General features: G+C 56.4%; 6 protein-coding genes across 6 annotated transcripts in view; 2 read left to right on the top strand and 4 right to left on the bottom strand.

The window, feature by feature from the left end:
- VDAG_08822 (rmd11) overlaps nucleotides 1–1,772 on the bottom strand; it is a gene marked incomplete at both ends in the record, with an annotated part of 2,306 nt that extends 534 nt beyond the window's left edge. Inside the window, 3 exons of the mRNA XM_009651139.1 lie at nucleotides 44–423; nucleotides 482–878; nucleotides 938–1,772. Coding sequence (XP_009649434.1) covers nucleotides 44–423; nucleotides 482–878; nucleotides 938–1,772 — 1,612 coding nt within the window. The remainder of the gene's footprint in view (nucleotides 1–43; nucleotides 424–481; nucleotides 879–937) is intronic.
- A 1,268-nt stretch (nucleotides 1,773–3,040) lies between these two features.
- On the top strand, nucleotides 3,041–4,383 carry VDAG_08821 (ethanolamine kinase; the record flags this gene model as incomplete). The annotated part of the gene is made up of 2 exons (XM_009651138.1): nucleotides 3,041–3,814; nucleotides 3,874–4,383. The coding sequence occupies 2 exons, from the start codon at nucleotides 3,041–3,043 to the stop codon at nucleotides 4,381–4,383; spliced, it is 1,284 nt and encodes a 427-aa protein (XP_009649433.1).
- A 634-nt stretch (nucleotides 4,384–5,017) lies between these two features.
- Nucleotides 5,018–5,582, bottom strand: VDAG_08820 (uncharacterized protein; the record flags this gene model as incomplete). Its single annotated transcript, XM_009651137.1, has 2 exons — nucleotides 5,018–5,293; nucleotides 5,433–5,582. The coding sequence occupies 2 exons, from the start codon at nucleotides 5,580–5,582 to the stop codon at nucleotides 5,018–5,020; spliced, it is 426 nt and encodes a 141-aa protein (XP_009649432.1).
- Nucleotides 5,583–8,846: 3,264 nt separating this feature from the next.
- Nucleotides 8,847–9,440, bottom strand: VDAG_08819 (uncharacterized protein; the record flags this gene model as incomplete). The annotated part of the gene is made up of 2 exons (XM_009651136.1): nucleotides 8,847–9,251; nucleotides 9,342–9,440. The coding sequence occupies 2 exons, from the start codon at nucleotides 9,438–9,440 to the stop codon at nucleotides 8,847–8,849; spliced, it is 504 nt and encodes a 167-aa protein (XP_009649431.1).
- Nucleotides 9,441–10,192: 752 nt separating this feature from the next.
- On the top strand, nucleotides 10,193–13,253 carry VDAG_08818 (zinc finger protein; the record flags this gene model as incomplete). Its single annotated transcript, XM_009651135.1, has 3 exons — nucleotides 10,193–10,591; nucleotides 10,694–10,769; nucleotides 10,819–13,253. The coding sequence occupies 3 exons, from the start codon at nucleotides 10,193–10,195 to the stop codon at nucleotides 13,251–13,253; spliced, it is 2,910 nt and encodes a 969-aa protein (XP_009649430.1).
- Nucleotides 13,254–13,787: 534 nt separating this feature from the next.
- VDAG_08817 (verprolin) overlaps nucleotides 13,788–14,208 on the bottom strand; it is a gene marked incomplete at both ends in the record, with an annotated part of 1,641 nt that continues 1,220 nt past the window's right edge. Inside the window, one exon of the mRNA XM_009651134.1 lies at nucleotides 13,788–14,064. Coding sequence (XP_009649429.1) covers nucleotides 13,788–14,064 — 277 coding nt within the window. The remainder of the gene's footprint in view (nucleotides 14,065–14,208) is intronic.

The following is a 14,208-nucleotide window of genomic DNA, read 5'->3' as shown; positions in this document are numbered from 1 at the left end:
CCTCGGCGCGGCGCAGCTCCTCGGCCTCGAGCTCGTACTCAACCTCGTACTGGATCTCCGGCCAGACGACAACGTAGGCAAAGGTGCAGAGCTGCGTGACCCAGCCTCCACGCATCAGCCAGCCGAGCATGAGGAGGTAGGTTGGACGGTGTGCTTTGCTCGGGCAATAGTGCTTTGTACGGGCGGGGGGCGTAGGACAGCTCCGCGAGAAAGTTTGTCAGCGGCGGAGCGAGGGGGAAGGCCTTTGCCCATTCGACGCTGGCGCGGGGCAGGTTGCGCGTGTCACTGTTTGGCGAGAGAATGTAGACATCACGGGCGTGGAGTGGCGGGATTGCTATGGCGCGGCGCCAGAATATAAAGTGCTGGGCGTATTTGCGGACTTGGCCGAGTGAGAGTATATTGCTCTGGCCGATTTGGAAGAACCTGATCGTGTCAGCGATGTTTCGTGAAACAAGCAAGGAGAGAACGGCGGCGAACTCACGATTGCGTTGGCTTGGACAGTCGGACAAATTCCACCATGGCAGCGGTAGTTGGATCTGGATCAGCTTGAAGTTCAGCAATGATTTTCCGCTCGTCCTCCATAAGAAGCAGTCCGAAGCTACGATCCAGGAAGCCTGGCTCGTCTATGGTGTCTTCTCCCGTGAACGAGTTTGCCGTCGTGAGCCAGAGACCGCGTTGGCCCTCCTCGCCATCTTGTGGGAGATCTGCGACGTAAAACGGTACCGGAATCTGCACAGACGGCGTCAAAGGCCCCGCCACTGTATCTAATTGCAGGGCGGCAATCTTGTTCTGTGATACAGCTTCGTAGATATCCTGTACCGAAGCAGCCAGTGAAGACGACATTAGAATCTCTGCCCATAGAGAGCTCATTTTCCGTTCTGGCTCGTCAGTCATTGTCTGGGCATTGGCCTGTGCCTCAAAGGTGTGGTGAGCTCACTGTCTTCTCTTGCCTTGTCTTTGAGGGCAATGATACGTTTTGACTCCTTCCAAACAAAGTCGCTGTGCTGCTGACTATACTTGTAGGCCTTGTTGACCTTTTTGATGATGTTGTAGTATAAAGTAGCAACGAGTTCTTTGACTTCGTGCTTTTTCGGGTGGATGATGAAGACGAGATTGAACATGGTCATCGAGGCCCGCTTGTCCTCTGCCTCGTCTTCCTTTCCCTTCTCCTTGTCCTTCTGGTCTGACTGGGCCGCATCAGAAACCGTTGGCGTATCCCCGCCGCTCTGTCTCGAGACATCATTTTCAGACGGCACTATGTAGGTGTCATCTGTCTTGGTGGACTTGGCTTTTTCCGTCTTTTGTTGTTTCTTCTTCTTCTTCCAGACGCCATTCTCGGGGACGTGGATGGGGTACGAAACACAGTACAACGGGTCCAGTGAGAGTTGGAAGAGCGTCTTGTGGTATGCCTTGGCTGGGGTCAAGACGCTGGCTAGGTCCTGCGTAGGGAAGCCAGCGACGCGCTCCCAGGGAACCAGCTGAGTGCCACTTTCGGTGAACTGGTGATCATCCCAATTCTGGTGTGAAAGATGGTCCGTCTTGGAGGTGGGATCAACAGGCGCGTCCCTTGACCCGGTATTGTTCAGACGCTCGAGGAGAATGTCATCGCTATCGCGAGAGTCTGAGACCAACTCATGGTGAGGCTGATGAGTCTGGGGCGGAGCGACGTGTGGAGGATAGTGGAAGACAAAGTTGGGCCCATCGCGAGACCTCTTGATGACGAGTGCGACAGCGAGGAAGTTTGATGTGTTCGGAAGCACTGGTTGCGACATGGTAGCAGCAGGTGGGTCCGATGTCTGGTGTCTGGTGTCTGGCTTCAGGCTTCTTGATGAGCTGATGGAAGCGACTACCGCTGGGCCATGTTTGGATGATCACTGAATGAATGAGTACTGTCGTGACAGTGGGTGGGTCACTGCATGATCGAATCGCCTAGAGAAGGATCCCGTCCGGAACGACTGTCATTGGTACTCCAGCCGCGACAGGTTCTTCGCATGGAACGAGATGATGGATGGCGAGTCGGCGCTTTCTACCTGTTGAGTTGCAGTATTGCTCTCTCTCTCTATACCCATAATAGGTAGGCATGCAAGGTAAGTTCGTGATGGGGCATGCGATGGAACGATGGCGGTGGGCTGCATTACCTAAGCGAACCCACCACGTATGGGGGAGCTTGGGGAGGTGCACGTGCCCTTCCCTTTCCATTACGGAGTGACGGCATGCCTTTTCAGGGGTCCGCATCCACGCTTTCTCAGGTCAAGTGCCTGGTCAGGGCACAAACAGCACAATGGCTCCAGCAGAGAGCGTTGCGAGACGGCTTGACGGGTGCTAGAGAAGGGAAGACCCCTTTGGCCCCCTCCCCCTCCACACCACCACGAATAAGTGGCTCTCAAGGTTATCACATGTTTTGATCTGTCAATTTGACTGGACAGTCCTCATCTCCCTTTGCCGTTGACAAGGTGCCTCCAAACAACGGCCGACCTAGAGCAACCACAACGTAGGTACTTGTTTTATCTTCCTTTCCGGACGGACCCAAAGTAATCTACCGTCTAGAAGGGCAACAGGTCGTGTGCTCATTCTACAACTTCCAAGCAGATCACCACTACTCTCCCTCGTCCTACAACCCACCTGTGGCATCCTCATTCCAACAACCCCTGAGTGTTAGACCTCAACCCCTCCTTTGCTGCAGCGCTGCTGCATTGCGAACGACACGACACCCCCACACCTCGCAACGCCTGCAGACTACTTCATTCCTACATGGCTGGCCCCTCGCCTACGAGTTCCAGACCGTAACAATAGACCCTCTCGAACACCCCAAGGCGGCATAGCCTTGCGTCGTCCACGCCGCACCGATTTCGATTTTGATTTCCATTTCGATTTTGGTCCTGCATTTCCGCCTCGTCTCGACATAACACCTGAAGGTGTGTCGACTCTCCTGCACCTCGACCTCCCCCCCCCTCCACCCAACCCCCCTGCGCGTGAGAGATCACTGGCTCCCTCCTTTCGACTGTCGGCGTCCTTTTGCCGAGCAGACTCAGTGCTGAGCATGACTTCATCCAAGACCAACGGTCTCAAGACCGACCATGCAGATGTCCGATTCATTTCCTCCTCCTACGGCGGCACCGACCCGCACCAGTCTGCCATTCAGTTGATCTTGGCTGTGCGACCTGAGTGGGCTTCGGACGATTCCAAAATCGAGTTCGCCCGGTTTACGGACGGCATCACAAATACGTTGCTGAAGGCGGTCAACAAGAAAGAAGGCTGGACAAAAGAGCAAGTCGATGCTGAGGCTATTCTGCTGCGTGCCTACGGGTCAGGCACTGCTGTCCTCATCGACCGCGAGCGCGAGGCCCAGAACCACGAACTGCTGTGGAAGCATGGCCTCGCTCCTGAGCTCCTGGCGCGCTTCAACAACGGCATGCTGTACCGCTACATCAAGGGCAGCGTCACGTCCCCTGACGATCTGCGCAAGCCTGATATCTACTGTGCTGTAGCGGGACGACTGGCCGAGTGGCACGCCACCGTACCTTGCATCCAGCAAGCCAAGCCCGCCTCCAACGGCGCGTCCCATCAGCATGGCAACGGCAACGGCAACGGCACCAGCAACGGTAACGGCGCAGGCCACGAGGACCGTCAAACCGTCATCGACAATGTCGCGCCTGGTAAACCTCCCCCCAATGTTTGGACCGTCATGCAGAAGTGGATCTTTGCTCTGCCCGACACCACTGCCGAGCAAAAAGCAAGGCAACGCACGCTTCAGGTGGAGCTAGATAGCCTAGTTGAACAGCTTAGCCAGCGTCCCGGACTGGGCATCAACGGGGTAAGCTCAAACTCCATGTCGATGCGTGATCGCTCTGTAACTGAACCGTGCCCGTCTAGCTCGTCTTTGCTCACTGTGACCTCCTGAGCGGCAATGTGATCATTCTGCCCGGCCAGCCTGGCGATGTCGAGGGCGCAAAGTCTGTCACCTTTATCGACTACGAATACGCAACGCCCTCCCCAGCCGCGTTTGACCTTGCGAACCACTTTGCCGAGTGGGGCGGTTTCGACTGCGACTGGAGCGTCATGCCGACTCGCGCACAGCGCCAGACGTTCATCACCAAGTACATCGAGAGCTACTTCGCCTCCCAGCAGAGCGAGGTCGACCGTGAGGCCGAGGTGACCAAGCTCATGGATGAGGTCGATGTCTTCCGCGGCGTCCCCGGCTTCTACTGGGGCATCTGGGCCTTGATCCAGGCCACCATCTCCGACATTGACTTTGATTACGCCTCCTACGCCGAGACGCGCCTGTCCGAGTACTGGGCTTGGAAGGCCGAGTCTGACGGCAGCAGGGCTGCCGCAGGTGCGGACAAGCCTCTGCGCGAGAAGCGGTGGGAGCAGAGCGAGTAACCAGATTGCCCTTCTCTAGCCTCCCAGGTAGAGAATACCTCTCATCTGGATGGTGATGAGGCGCGTTTCTGAGCCTGGCTGATTTTCGATTCGAATTGTTCACAAAGGGGAAGGCAAAGGAGTTCCGGCACGAGTTTTCTGGACATACCACCTCAACTGCGTCACAGAAAGAAATGGTTGGATGGGTGGATGGGAGCGAAGCATGATATATCCACACGGGCCGGCGTCATTCAACATGAGCTCAGTAGAAGGGGGAAAGAGCTCCGGGGCGTTGCATTATTCTTTTTCTCCCATTCGTTCAGCCAAAAAGAGCGAGTCCCTCGTACATAATACCTACACACAATATTATCCCCAAGTCACTTGCTTGGGCGTTAGCATCAAACGCGCACTACCTTATCGAGCTTGACGCTGGGCGGGGCGGCGGGTGACTGCCGCAAGACCACGCGCACACACCTGAAGGCAGTACACCTTGAAATCGAGGAGATGTGGGATCGGCGTACCTGACCCGGTCTCGGCCCAGTCCAGAACGAGAACGCACTCCTCAGCTGGGGAGCTAAAAGCAAGGTACGTGTGCCTGGGGATGTATCTGCCACAATCGAAAGACTGCGCCTGCAGGTGGCCTGTACGCAGGATCTCAGGGATGTGCCGAAGGTCGGTGGAGCAAGTTGCAGGTACCATCGACTCCCTCTTCCCTAGCATCAAGACGCCATGTGCGCTCGGGGCATCGACCACCGGTCCGGTGGGAGACATTGGTGAGTGGTTCGTTGTTGTGCCATGTCCCCTGACCCGAGGATGATACGCTGAGGGTGTTTTCAAGGTCTGACCGATACCCTGGGTTCGATGGTTTGGTACCCCTGCGACGTGGAGGTATCTGACGAGCATCAGCCTGGCGCAGCTGATGAGTAGGTGCCTAGCTTGACGAGGCTACATCAAAGTGGTAAATGCGTCAAGAAGCAGCCTAATCTAGTGGCTTCGGTGAGGGCCATGCCCCCATGTGAACCAATATTGATCGCAAGTGGAAGCCATCAGCCACCGCCCTCCAAACTCACCGCAAGGCTTCTTTGGAGGGCAGTCATCGTTGCGTAGCTATGAGAGTGTTCGAAGTACATGGGTAGCGACAGGTGACAAAAGCCATTGCCTTCAGCGAGGTCTTCGGACTCCACGACCGCAGCCGGAGGCAAAGGCATTGACAATGACATGATTCTTTTCCATTATTGACGAGTCCCCTTACGCTCTCGAACCTGGGAACAGGCAACGGCACGCATGATGCCAAAAAAAAAGGCAGGGGATGTCCAAAGTCCGCAACTGCTCCTTGCAGAATGAAGCTCAAGAAGACCGAGGCTAGGGGATTCGCGCAGAGTCCAAGCTGGCAAGATGATGACTTTTCCCCCCAGGGGACCCAGGACATCCCTGTTTCCAAACCCGGCCGGCCGGTTCCCTCAGGTGGTCCCCAATGGTGTGCTCCGGGGGGACTTGCGCGTGTCGTGTTTTTTTACGCTGCCATACGTCCCCGCCCAGGGGGGGGGGGGGGGGGGGGTTCAACAGCCACGCCGTTGGCACAGCGGGTGACGATCAAATTGTTTTTCGGATATCCTCTGGACGATGCAAGGGGAGCCCTGTAGCCGATGGGCTTCTCGGATCAGCCCCATTGTAAGGTAGGGGGGCAGGATGGAAGACCTGGCGATCGACGCCAGGCAGACGAAACACAATGATGGAGTTCGAGGAACCAGACCGTTCTACTGTTTTTTCTTGCGTCTGGCTCGGGAAGAGGCGGGGCTTGCAAGGCGGACGCGAACAAGAACAAGCGTAGAGCGATTGGAATGCACTGGTGAACGTGGTGCAGTACTAGCTGGGTAGCTGCCGGCATTGGTCCTGCGGCCGGCAACGGCTCTGTTCGGCGAAATTTAGGATCAAGTAGACGAGTGTATCCCACCCACCCGAGATAAGTCGAGACCCCTGCTGCATGTGAGGCGTTCGAACTCCATGGAGCCTAGTGACGGGGCAGCGAAAGCGAGCTGGTGACGAGGGAGGGTCTTCTTTACCTTGCTTGCCAGTGCGGTCAAGAAGGAGGCTGCGCGATGTCATTTTTACCATGGCTTTCTTTTGTTGCCTTCGTTCTGATCAAAGGCTTGTTACCGCTAGAAGGTGCCCATCAGCGGAACCATTGCCGACTCGGGTCACCGTCATGGGGTCGCATCCTCGGTAGCTATCGCTACTGGCGTGAATGCTGTGCATAGAACTCAAGCATCGCCAAAAAGCCCGCAGACTGAGTCAAGGCAAATAGCGGAGGTGGAGGAGGTGGAGGAGGTGAAGGGGTCTTTTTGGGAGGGGGTGCCAGATGTGGTGCTCGGCGCCGACACGGCCGACAGTCTGAGCCGGAGCAGACCCGCCAAAGTCAGCGCAAAAGCTGTACGCTACTTGGTACTGAGTTGGAGCTGGATCAATGGGGCTAGGCTCAGACGAGAGCTGGAAGATGGAGTTCGAGCTAGCACTGGAGCTGGAACTGAAGCTGGAGCTAGAGCTGCTGCAAGGAGGCACCTAGGCACATCAAGGTAAGGTACCTACCTAAGGTACCTATCTATCTACGTACCCGCCTGACATTGCGCAGCGACAGGAGGCCTACATGTACACGGTAGACATGACCAGGCCCCCCTCACAAGAGAAGGCCAGGAAAGGGACATTGTTGCGAACGGAGCGGCAGAGGCCAAGGCGCTAGAGGTATCGTGCTCCAACCGGAGGCCCAAAGACGTCGAATTGGCTGGTGTGTCACAGGCGGCAGGCGCACCAGAGCAATGGCGACTTGGAGCAGGAGCAGAGCAGAAAACGAGGAAAAGCAGGGACCAGCCCCGTGTCGGAGGTTGGATGCACCCGCCTGGCACAAGCAATGCCCTTGTCCTTCGAGTACCTACCTACCTAGGTACCTACTTACCTTAGGTACCTAAGGTACCTAAGGTAGGTAGAGTCAACAAGAGGACTTATTTTTTCTCTCTTCGACAGCGCGCACTGTCGGCCACAACAAGAAGCCGCAGAGTAGGGTACTAAGGGAAAGGGACGGGCCAGCGGACTTGGGGACCATCGTACGCCGGCTATACACTTACCCACCTTTCAAGATGAGGCCCGACGCGCTGGGGCAACGCGTGCTGACTTATGAGCAATCCTTGACCCGACGGGAATAGTCTACCGGCGCACTCACTGCTCGAGACCACCCCCAAGTAGGGCTGTCCAGCCGGCCCAAGTGGGAAGGTGCTTAGAGAGCAGCAACGGTGCCCATGAATTGTTTCGTCCAGATGTTTCTCCGCCCAGTGCGGCGTTCGGGGGTCAGATTGCAATGAGTACCGAGACAACTGGGTCGTGACAGAAAACGGGCTTGGTGCCCTGGGCAGCTACTGGTCCATGCGCTCTAGGTGGCGGGTCCCCCACCAGTCCCGCGCCATCCGTTAGCGCACCATTGCCCTGCCGATAACGTGCTTTTTTCCTCAGTGTGTGTGGTACGTGCCAACCTGCCATGAGGTGAGGGCGAGCCAGGGGTCTGTGATAAGATGCGGAGAAGGGTTGCGCTCGAAAGGAAGGCTAAGGCACCTTGGGCGCTTGTTGTAGTGGGAAGCGTGCCTGGGAAGCTGGGGAGCGAGCTCGGAAGGTGTCAACTTGGGTACCAATGAGTGCAGAAGCCAAAGAGCGAGAGGGTGATCAAGAGACAGAGAAGAGAGGAGGGTGTCAGTGATTGGGAGGGGGGGGCAACATTACTGTGCATGGGTCCCTACCTTACCTTCAGGTACACTGCCTTACGTTGGTCCCACTTCAACCTGAGCGAGGCAAGGCGCCTGCCCGTCTTGCCCTTGTAGAAGATTGAGAGCTTTCATGGTGCCAGGTGGTTGGAAAGCGGCGTGAGGGGGAAACACAATAGAGGAGAGTGGGCAGAGAGTCGACGAGGGGGTGCAAATAGGGCGCAAAGTAATCACAAGCTCCACCCCAATCTGCCGACTGCCCCACCTTCCCCGATGACCCCATCGTCCATTCTTCCCTCCTCATGTCAAATGTCAAGGGTCCGTTTCGTTCGACCTGGGAACCTTGGGACATCAGAAGACCTCATGCTGGTCGCCAGTCTGCGCGCTTTGCATATCTGCCCGTCCCGTCGACCAGTCAAACATGCGGCTTGTAGCCATTGACTGGAAGTCGGAGGTACCCCGTTGTACCTTACCTGAGCTAAGGTGGGCGGGCCGTACTGAGCGAGCATGGCTTGTCAGTCGCGGTGCTTGCTTCCTCGTTCATTCCTTCCTTTGCTTGGCCCGCCATGCGGTCCATCCCATCTTGACATTGCGCTGCCTGTCCTGTGGTAGGAAGGTACAGACGGCTGTTCTTGCCCCAGCCCAGCAACGCTGCGGCTGCTGCTGCTGCTGTACCGTACCTACCGTGCCTTTCCCTCTTGCCATAGGTACACGCTCTCGCTGCAGTTCCCCAGTCCCTCATATCCCGTCCAAGCCCAAACAGGGAGGAGGTGCTGGCGCCGAGCACTCTTGCAATATCAACCATTGCATCTCGTCCTTTGGCCTACTTGCCGCCCGCCAGTGCGACCCTGTTTGCTTGTCTCCTTTTTGCCGCTGCGCCTGTCTGCCAGCGTTCGGGACGCCATTTCCCTCGACGCGAATCCTCGCGTGGGAACCCTTGTCAGGACCACGCAGGAACCACCGAGGATACTCATGAGGTAGGTCGCCGCGATCCAAGTCATCATCTTCAATGACCCCACGTCGCCCGACTTTGCTTCTGTTCTCATCTTCATCACCATCCTCGCCCCCGCCCTCGCCATCGCCCCTGGCCTCGACCTTGACCTCGGCCTCGACCTCGACCTCGAGCTTGACCTCCCAAGGCACCTGATATGAGACACACGCACACAATCAGGAGAGAAAGAAAACCCAACCATGCCTCGGGTTACAGCCGCCTTCAGCCATTGATGACCCTACCAGCACGAACCGGCACCCGCTTCCAGGCATCTGGACAGCAGACAAATAACACAGCAGCAGCAGCAACAACAGCAGCGGCGGCGGCGGCGGCAACGGCATGGCGACTGAGGGGTCTCGTCACACCGCTCAGCGCCCAGTTTCTCTTGACGATGCCGTTCAGCAGCTCCTCCATCAACAGGCCGACATACAATCCAAACTCGCAGATCTCCTACCGGCCACCTACCGTCACAATGTGAAGCTTGAGCTCTCCATGCTCCGACACAAGCTGCGAGCTCTCCATGCCTATGTACATCACCACGGTAAGCACGCCAAAGACCTCGAGAAAGCCGCCTGAGCCGCATCGTCTACCTTGGTGAGCTTGACCTGACTCGCCTTTTTCCTCACACCAGAGCAACTACCTGTCGCCCCTGTTCTTTGCGAGGCCGAGGAAGCAAGATCACTGCAGTATCGCTGTGAGTGCATCGAGGCCGCCATTTTGGACCAAGGTACAACCCACTCACCCTCACAAATTTCTCCGTTTGCTGCACAGTATCGTCTGTGCGACATCGGCTTCACCTACCATTCCCTCCTAACACACCCACCATCTAGGTCTGAATCTCACCAACCCCACGTTCATTGATGCCCTCAAGCGGCCTGTCGAGCACCTTGCCCCAGTCGGCTATGCCGCTTGGCTTGACCAAAATCTTGCGCGATATGACCCAGTCTTCCGTACCTGGTCCATGAGAGCCACCGCACCAAGCCCGTCCTCCTTGAACTTCACATCGTTCAAATGTCTGGATGAGGACTGCCCTCACTACATCTACGGCTTCTCCAGGAAGGATGATCGGAATGATCACGCCAGAGGGCATGACATGGCCAAGCACCGGGACTCGGGGCTCTCCATCGGCGGTCCGGCGTCCCTCCCCTTCTCCGGTCTCTCAGCCGCCCCTACACCTTCAACGTATGAGCAACCGGGCAACAGGACCCAACCGCAAACAATGCAACAGCTCCCTAGGCCGCATCCCGCTCACACGCTACCCCCAATAGCAACTTCACTCCTGCCGAGAGACCGATCCGACTCTCTCAGTACTCGACCAGGCTCTAGCGACCTTCCGGGGTCAGCAAGGCAAGCAATTTACGCCGATCTCGACTCCCACTTGCCACCTCTGGCGCGAAGTCGGGTTGGCCAGCCTCGACTGCAATCTATCGGCGAACTAAAGCTTGACCCGGATGCAAGATCATGCTTACAATGCCGAATACTGCATCAGTCTGTAGGTCTCCACGGGCACTGCATTGCGCCGCTTTCACAGGCTCACACTTTCCAGTGCGACGCCGTTGACCCTTGTTCGCATTGTGCAAAACAACTCCAACAGCCTGGCAATGACGGTTACAAGCTTTTGGGGTGCCATCGCGGCCCCCTCGAGAATGTCTCGGATCTGCTTCTTGCAGGTAGGTCCTGTTGAATACACAGTCGCGTTATTCTTCTCACACTTTCCAGCTCCTGCGACGCCAAGGCAGATGCAAACACCTTTAACATCGCCTCTCGCTCAGCGCCGAAATATCAATGACCACCTTGAAAAGACGTACCCGATACCTGCTGCAACACTTGTTGACCTCAGAGCAAATCTCGACTTCGATGATGGGTTTTGGTCAGCGGAGGAGCTGGCCAGCGTGTCGTCAAACAACTCTAATCTGGCACACTACTCGAGAGAATTGACAAGCCGACCGCCGCCCATCCTGGCCATACTATTTGCTAGCTGGAACACAGATAACACTGCATACAACCTCATGCACTTCTTGAAAGCCACCGGACTACTATCTGCTAGCAGAGAGGCGGAGAAGGCGGCATATCCAGCGCTCTACCGCGCGAAGCTGCTCCTGCGTGAAGCTGTGTTCTGGAATTTGCAACAGCAATCGCCATCTATACACCTGCGTGGTGGCGCGAGAATCCCGAATCAAATCCCGGAGGACGTTGATTACGATGGCCACTATAAGCTACTGTATGATTGCTTAACGCAGTTCTTACAGGCCTTCGAATCCGCGGCATTACATAAACAGAGGTTTGACTTTAAAACGTCGCTTGCCATGTTTATGTCTGTCTGCCTGTTCAGTGCCATTCGAACCATTTTTGCCGACACACTCACGACTCTACCACGTCGCCATGCTTTGCCACAACAAGGGTTGAAACAGGAAGTGGCTTTCGCGGGCCTGTCTCACATCGACAGCGTTTACAAACTCCTGGTCGTCAGCTGCAAGTCGATGGGAGCTACACCTTTTGATGACCCAACTGTTCTAGAAATCGAATCGTGCAGCGGCGCCTTTCGGTCACTGGAAACAATCATTCAGAGACACCAGTGGGCCGCACAAGGTGTCTGGTCTAGCTGTGACTTCCTAGCCCGGCTGGGCAGTGGTGCAGTCGAAGGCAATAACACGTACGTCGGATTTCTCAAACCCACATCGTGGCCATACAGTGATCGCTTTGCTGTCCCCGCGCCGAGTGCGAGGCCCATGGACGAACCCCAGACGCCCTTGTCCAACTCTCGAAGCGCGGGCGAGCCTTGGATCCCGAGCACCCAAATCTTGCCCGATCGAGATTCATTCATGCCCCAAACTAGTGTCGATCAGCTGGTATCGCCTATTGGTTATGACCACACCAGCCGGAGACATACTGCGAACAAGAGCCCCCCCTTCCAACGGCAGGGGTCTTCGCGGCCATCAGATCCGCCAACGCTGCATAGTCGGGGGAGGGTATCTTATCAACGGACACCTCTCCGGAGGGTCTACTGCAGCAAGTGCAACGAATATCCCGAAGGCTTCAGGGGCGAACATGAGTTGCGAAGGCACACCGATGCGAAGCATGCCGCCATGGTAAAACGATGGGTCTGTGCAGAGCCTGACGGCTACACATCTCCCGTACCGAAACCCGTTGTGCCGCTGGCGAAATGCAAGGCATGCGTGACGCAGAAGAGGTATGGCGCATACTACAACGCGGCGGCACACCTTCGTCGTGCCCACTTCAACCCTCACAGGGGCGGTAAGGCCAGCGGCGACTGGCCACCGATGACAATATTGAAAGACTGGATGAAGGAAATCCGGCAGTCGGTGGATGTACAGGAGGACCAACAAGATGACTCAAGCGGCGACGAAGGCGAGGGCGAAAGTGATTATAAGCAGCACAATGACTACGAAATTCGGAGTCGGGTTGAGTCGCCAACGCTCTCTGCCCCGCCGTTGGCTCCGGCACCGGTGCGGGGGCTGATGCCAGCGCCTCCATTGTCCTTGTTGGAGGTTTTGGAGCCCATGCAGCAGGGCAACACATCCGCCAGGCCTTTTGAGAACAGGACGAGATGTCCACACCCCGACTGTGGCAAGGTATTCAAGGACTTGGCGGCACACATGCTTACACACCAAGAGGAACGACCCGAGAAGTGTCCTATCGACACTTGCGAGTATCACACAAAAGGTTTTGCGCGAAAGTACGACAAGAACCGACATGCTTTGACACACTACAAGGGAACGATGATCTGCCCATTCTGTCCCGGGATCGGTTCGGCGTATGAAAAGGCTTTCAATCGGGCTGATGTCTTCAAAAGACACCTGACGTCTGTACACAACGTCGAGCAGACACCGCCCAACAGCCGAAAATTCGTCGCCAGTGGTCCAGGCCCCAGCGCTACAGTCAAAGAGGGAGCCCGATGCTCCATCTGCCAAGCTGAATTTAACACGGCCCAGGATTTCTACGAGCATCTCGATGACTGCGTACTAAACGTTATCGTGCCGGCGACAACGCCGTCCATGCGCACAGGCTCATCTTTGGCCGAGAATACTGGCACTGCCTCGGCGCACGAAGAGAGAGATTCGGAAATGGAGGACGAACGGAAGCCTCCCGGAACGATTTTGATACCAGAAGGTGTGAATTATGGGGGGCCGTGAATTTCGAAGGCGCAGCCAATGTAGTGTAGAGGCGAGAGAGTCACGGAGGGAGGAAGTGCGCAACTTTGATACCACAGACCAAGATGTTATTATGACTATTCGAGATGGACATGGCCACCCATGCTTAGGACAGAAATGTTTGAAGAATCGTGACTGTGATGATCCAAACTAGAGACGTTACGCATGTTTTCTCAATAGAGTTGTCTGCAATACTCATGAAGCGGTTGTGGCATGGAAACCACCCCCTCCTCGTCAATTATGGCATAGAGGCAACTACTACTACCTGCAGGTGATATTGTGATGGGATCAAGGAAAACTCGAGATGGAGTGATGACAACGAAATGGCCAAGGGACCGAAAAAATCGATCCGCCACTGCCTCGACTTGCTTCCTAGACCTCCTCCTCAGTGGCAGCCACCTCTCTACCTGACTGAATCCCAGCCTGTACGAATGCATCACACCCCCTCCTCCTTGCATGGCCTACAGCTGGCCGAGCGACAAAGGGAAAGAAAAAAAGAAGAGATCCCGGTACTTCCTACACGTCGACCTTCAGGGGGATGAAGCCCGTGCCGACCTTTGGCTTCCTCGCGTAGCCGTTGAGCATCCTCCAGCCGGCGCCGCAGAGGCGTCCCTCCTCGACAATGGCCGACACGCCCTCGAGGCACTTGCCTGCCTCGGTCATGGCGCTGCCGGCCGTGACCGTGTCGGCGAGGCGCAGCTCGCCGGCGACCTTTTCCATCTCGCACCGCAGCGGCCGGCGCTCCCAGCTCCAGCCGCCGGCGATGCCCCCCAGGCCCACCGCGGCAGCGGTGCTGCCCGGCATCAAGTTTGCCTTCGAGACCGCGGGTGGAAGCGGCCATTAAGATGACTGACTGTTGGAGGGGGAAAAGACGCACGGATTAACCTTCTAAATGGAGTGATGAGTACTTGGGACCGAATCTAATGCATTCGATCTC

Source organism: Verticillium dahliae, genomic scaffold (assembly GCF_000150675.1).
Source record: "Verticillium dahliae VdLs.17 supercont1.22 genomic scaffold, whole genome shotgun sequence".
Classification (NCBI taxonomy): Eukaryota; Fungi; Ascomycota; class Sordariomycetes; order Glomerellales; family Plectosphaerellaceae; genus Verticillium; species Verticillium dahliae.
This window is presented reverse-complemented; position numbering and strand designations above follow the sequence as displayed.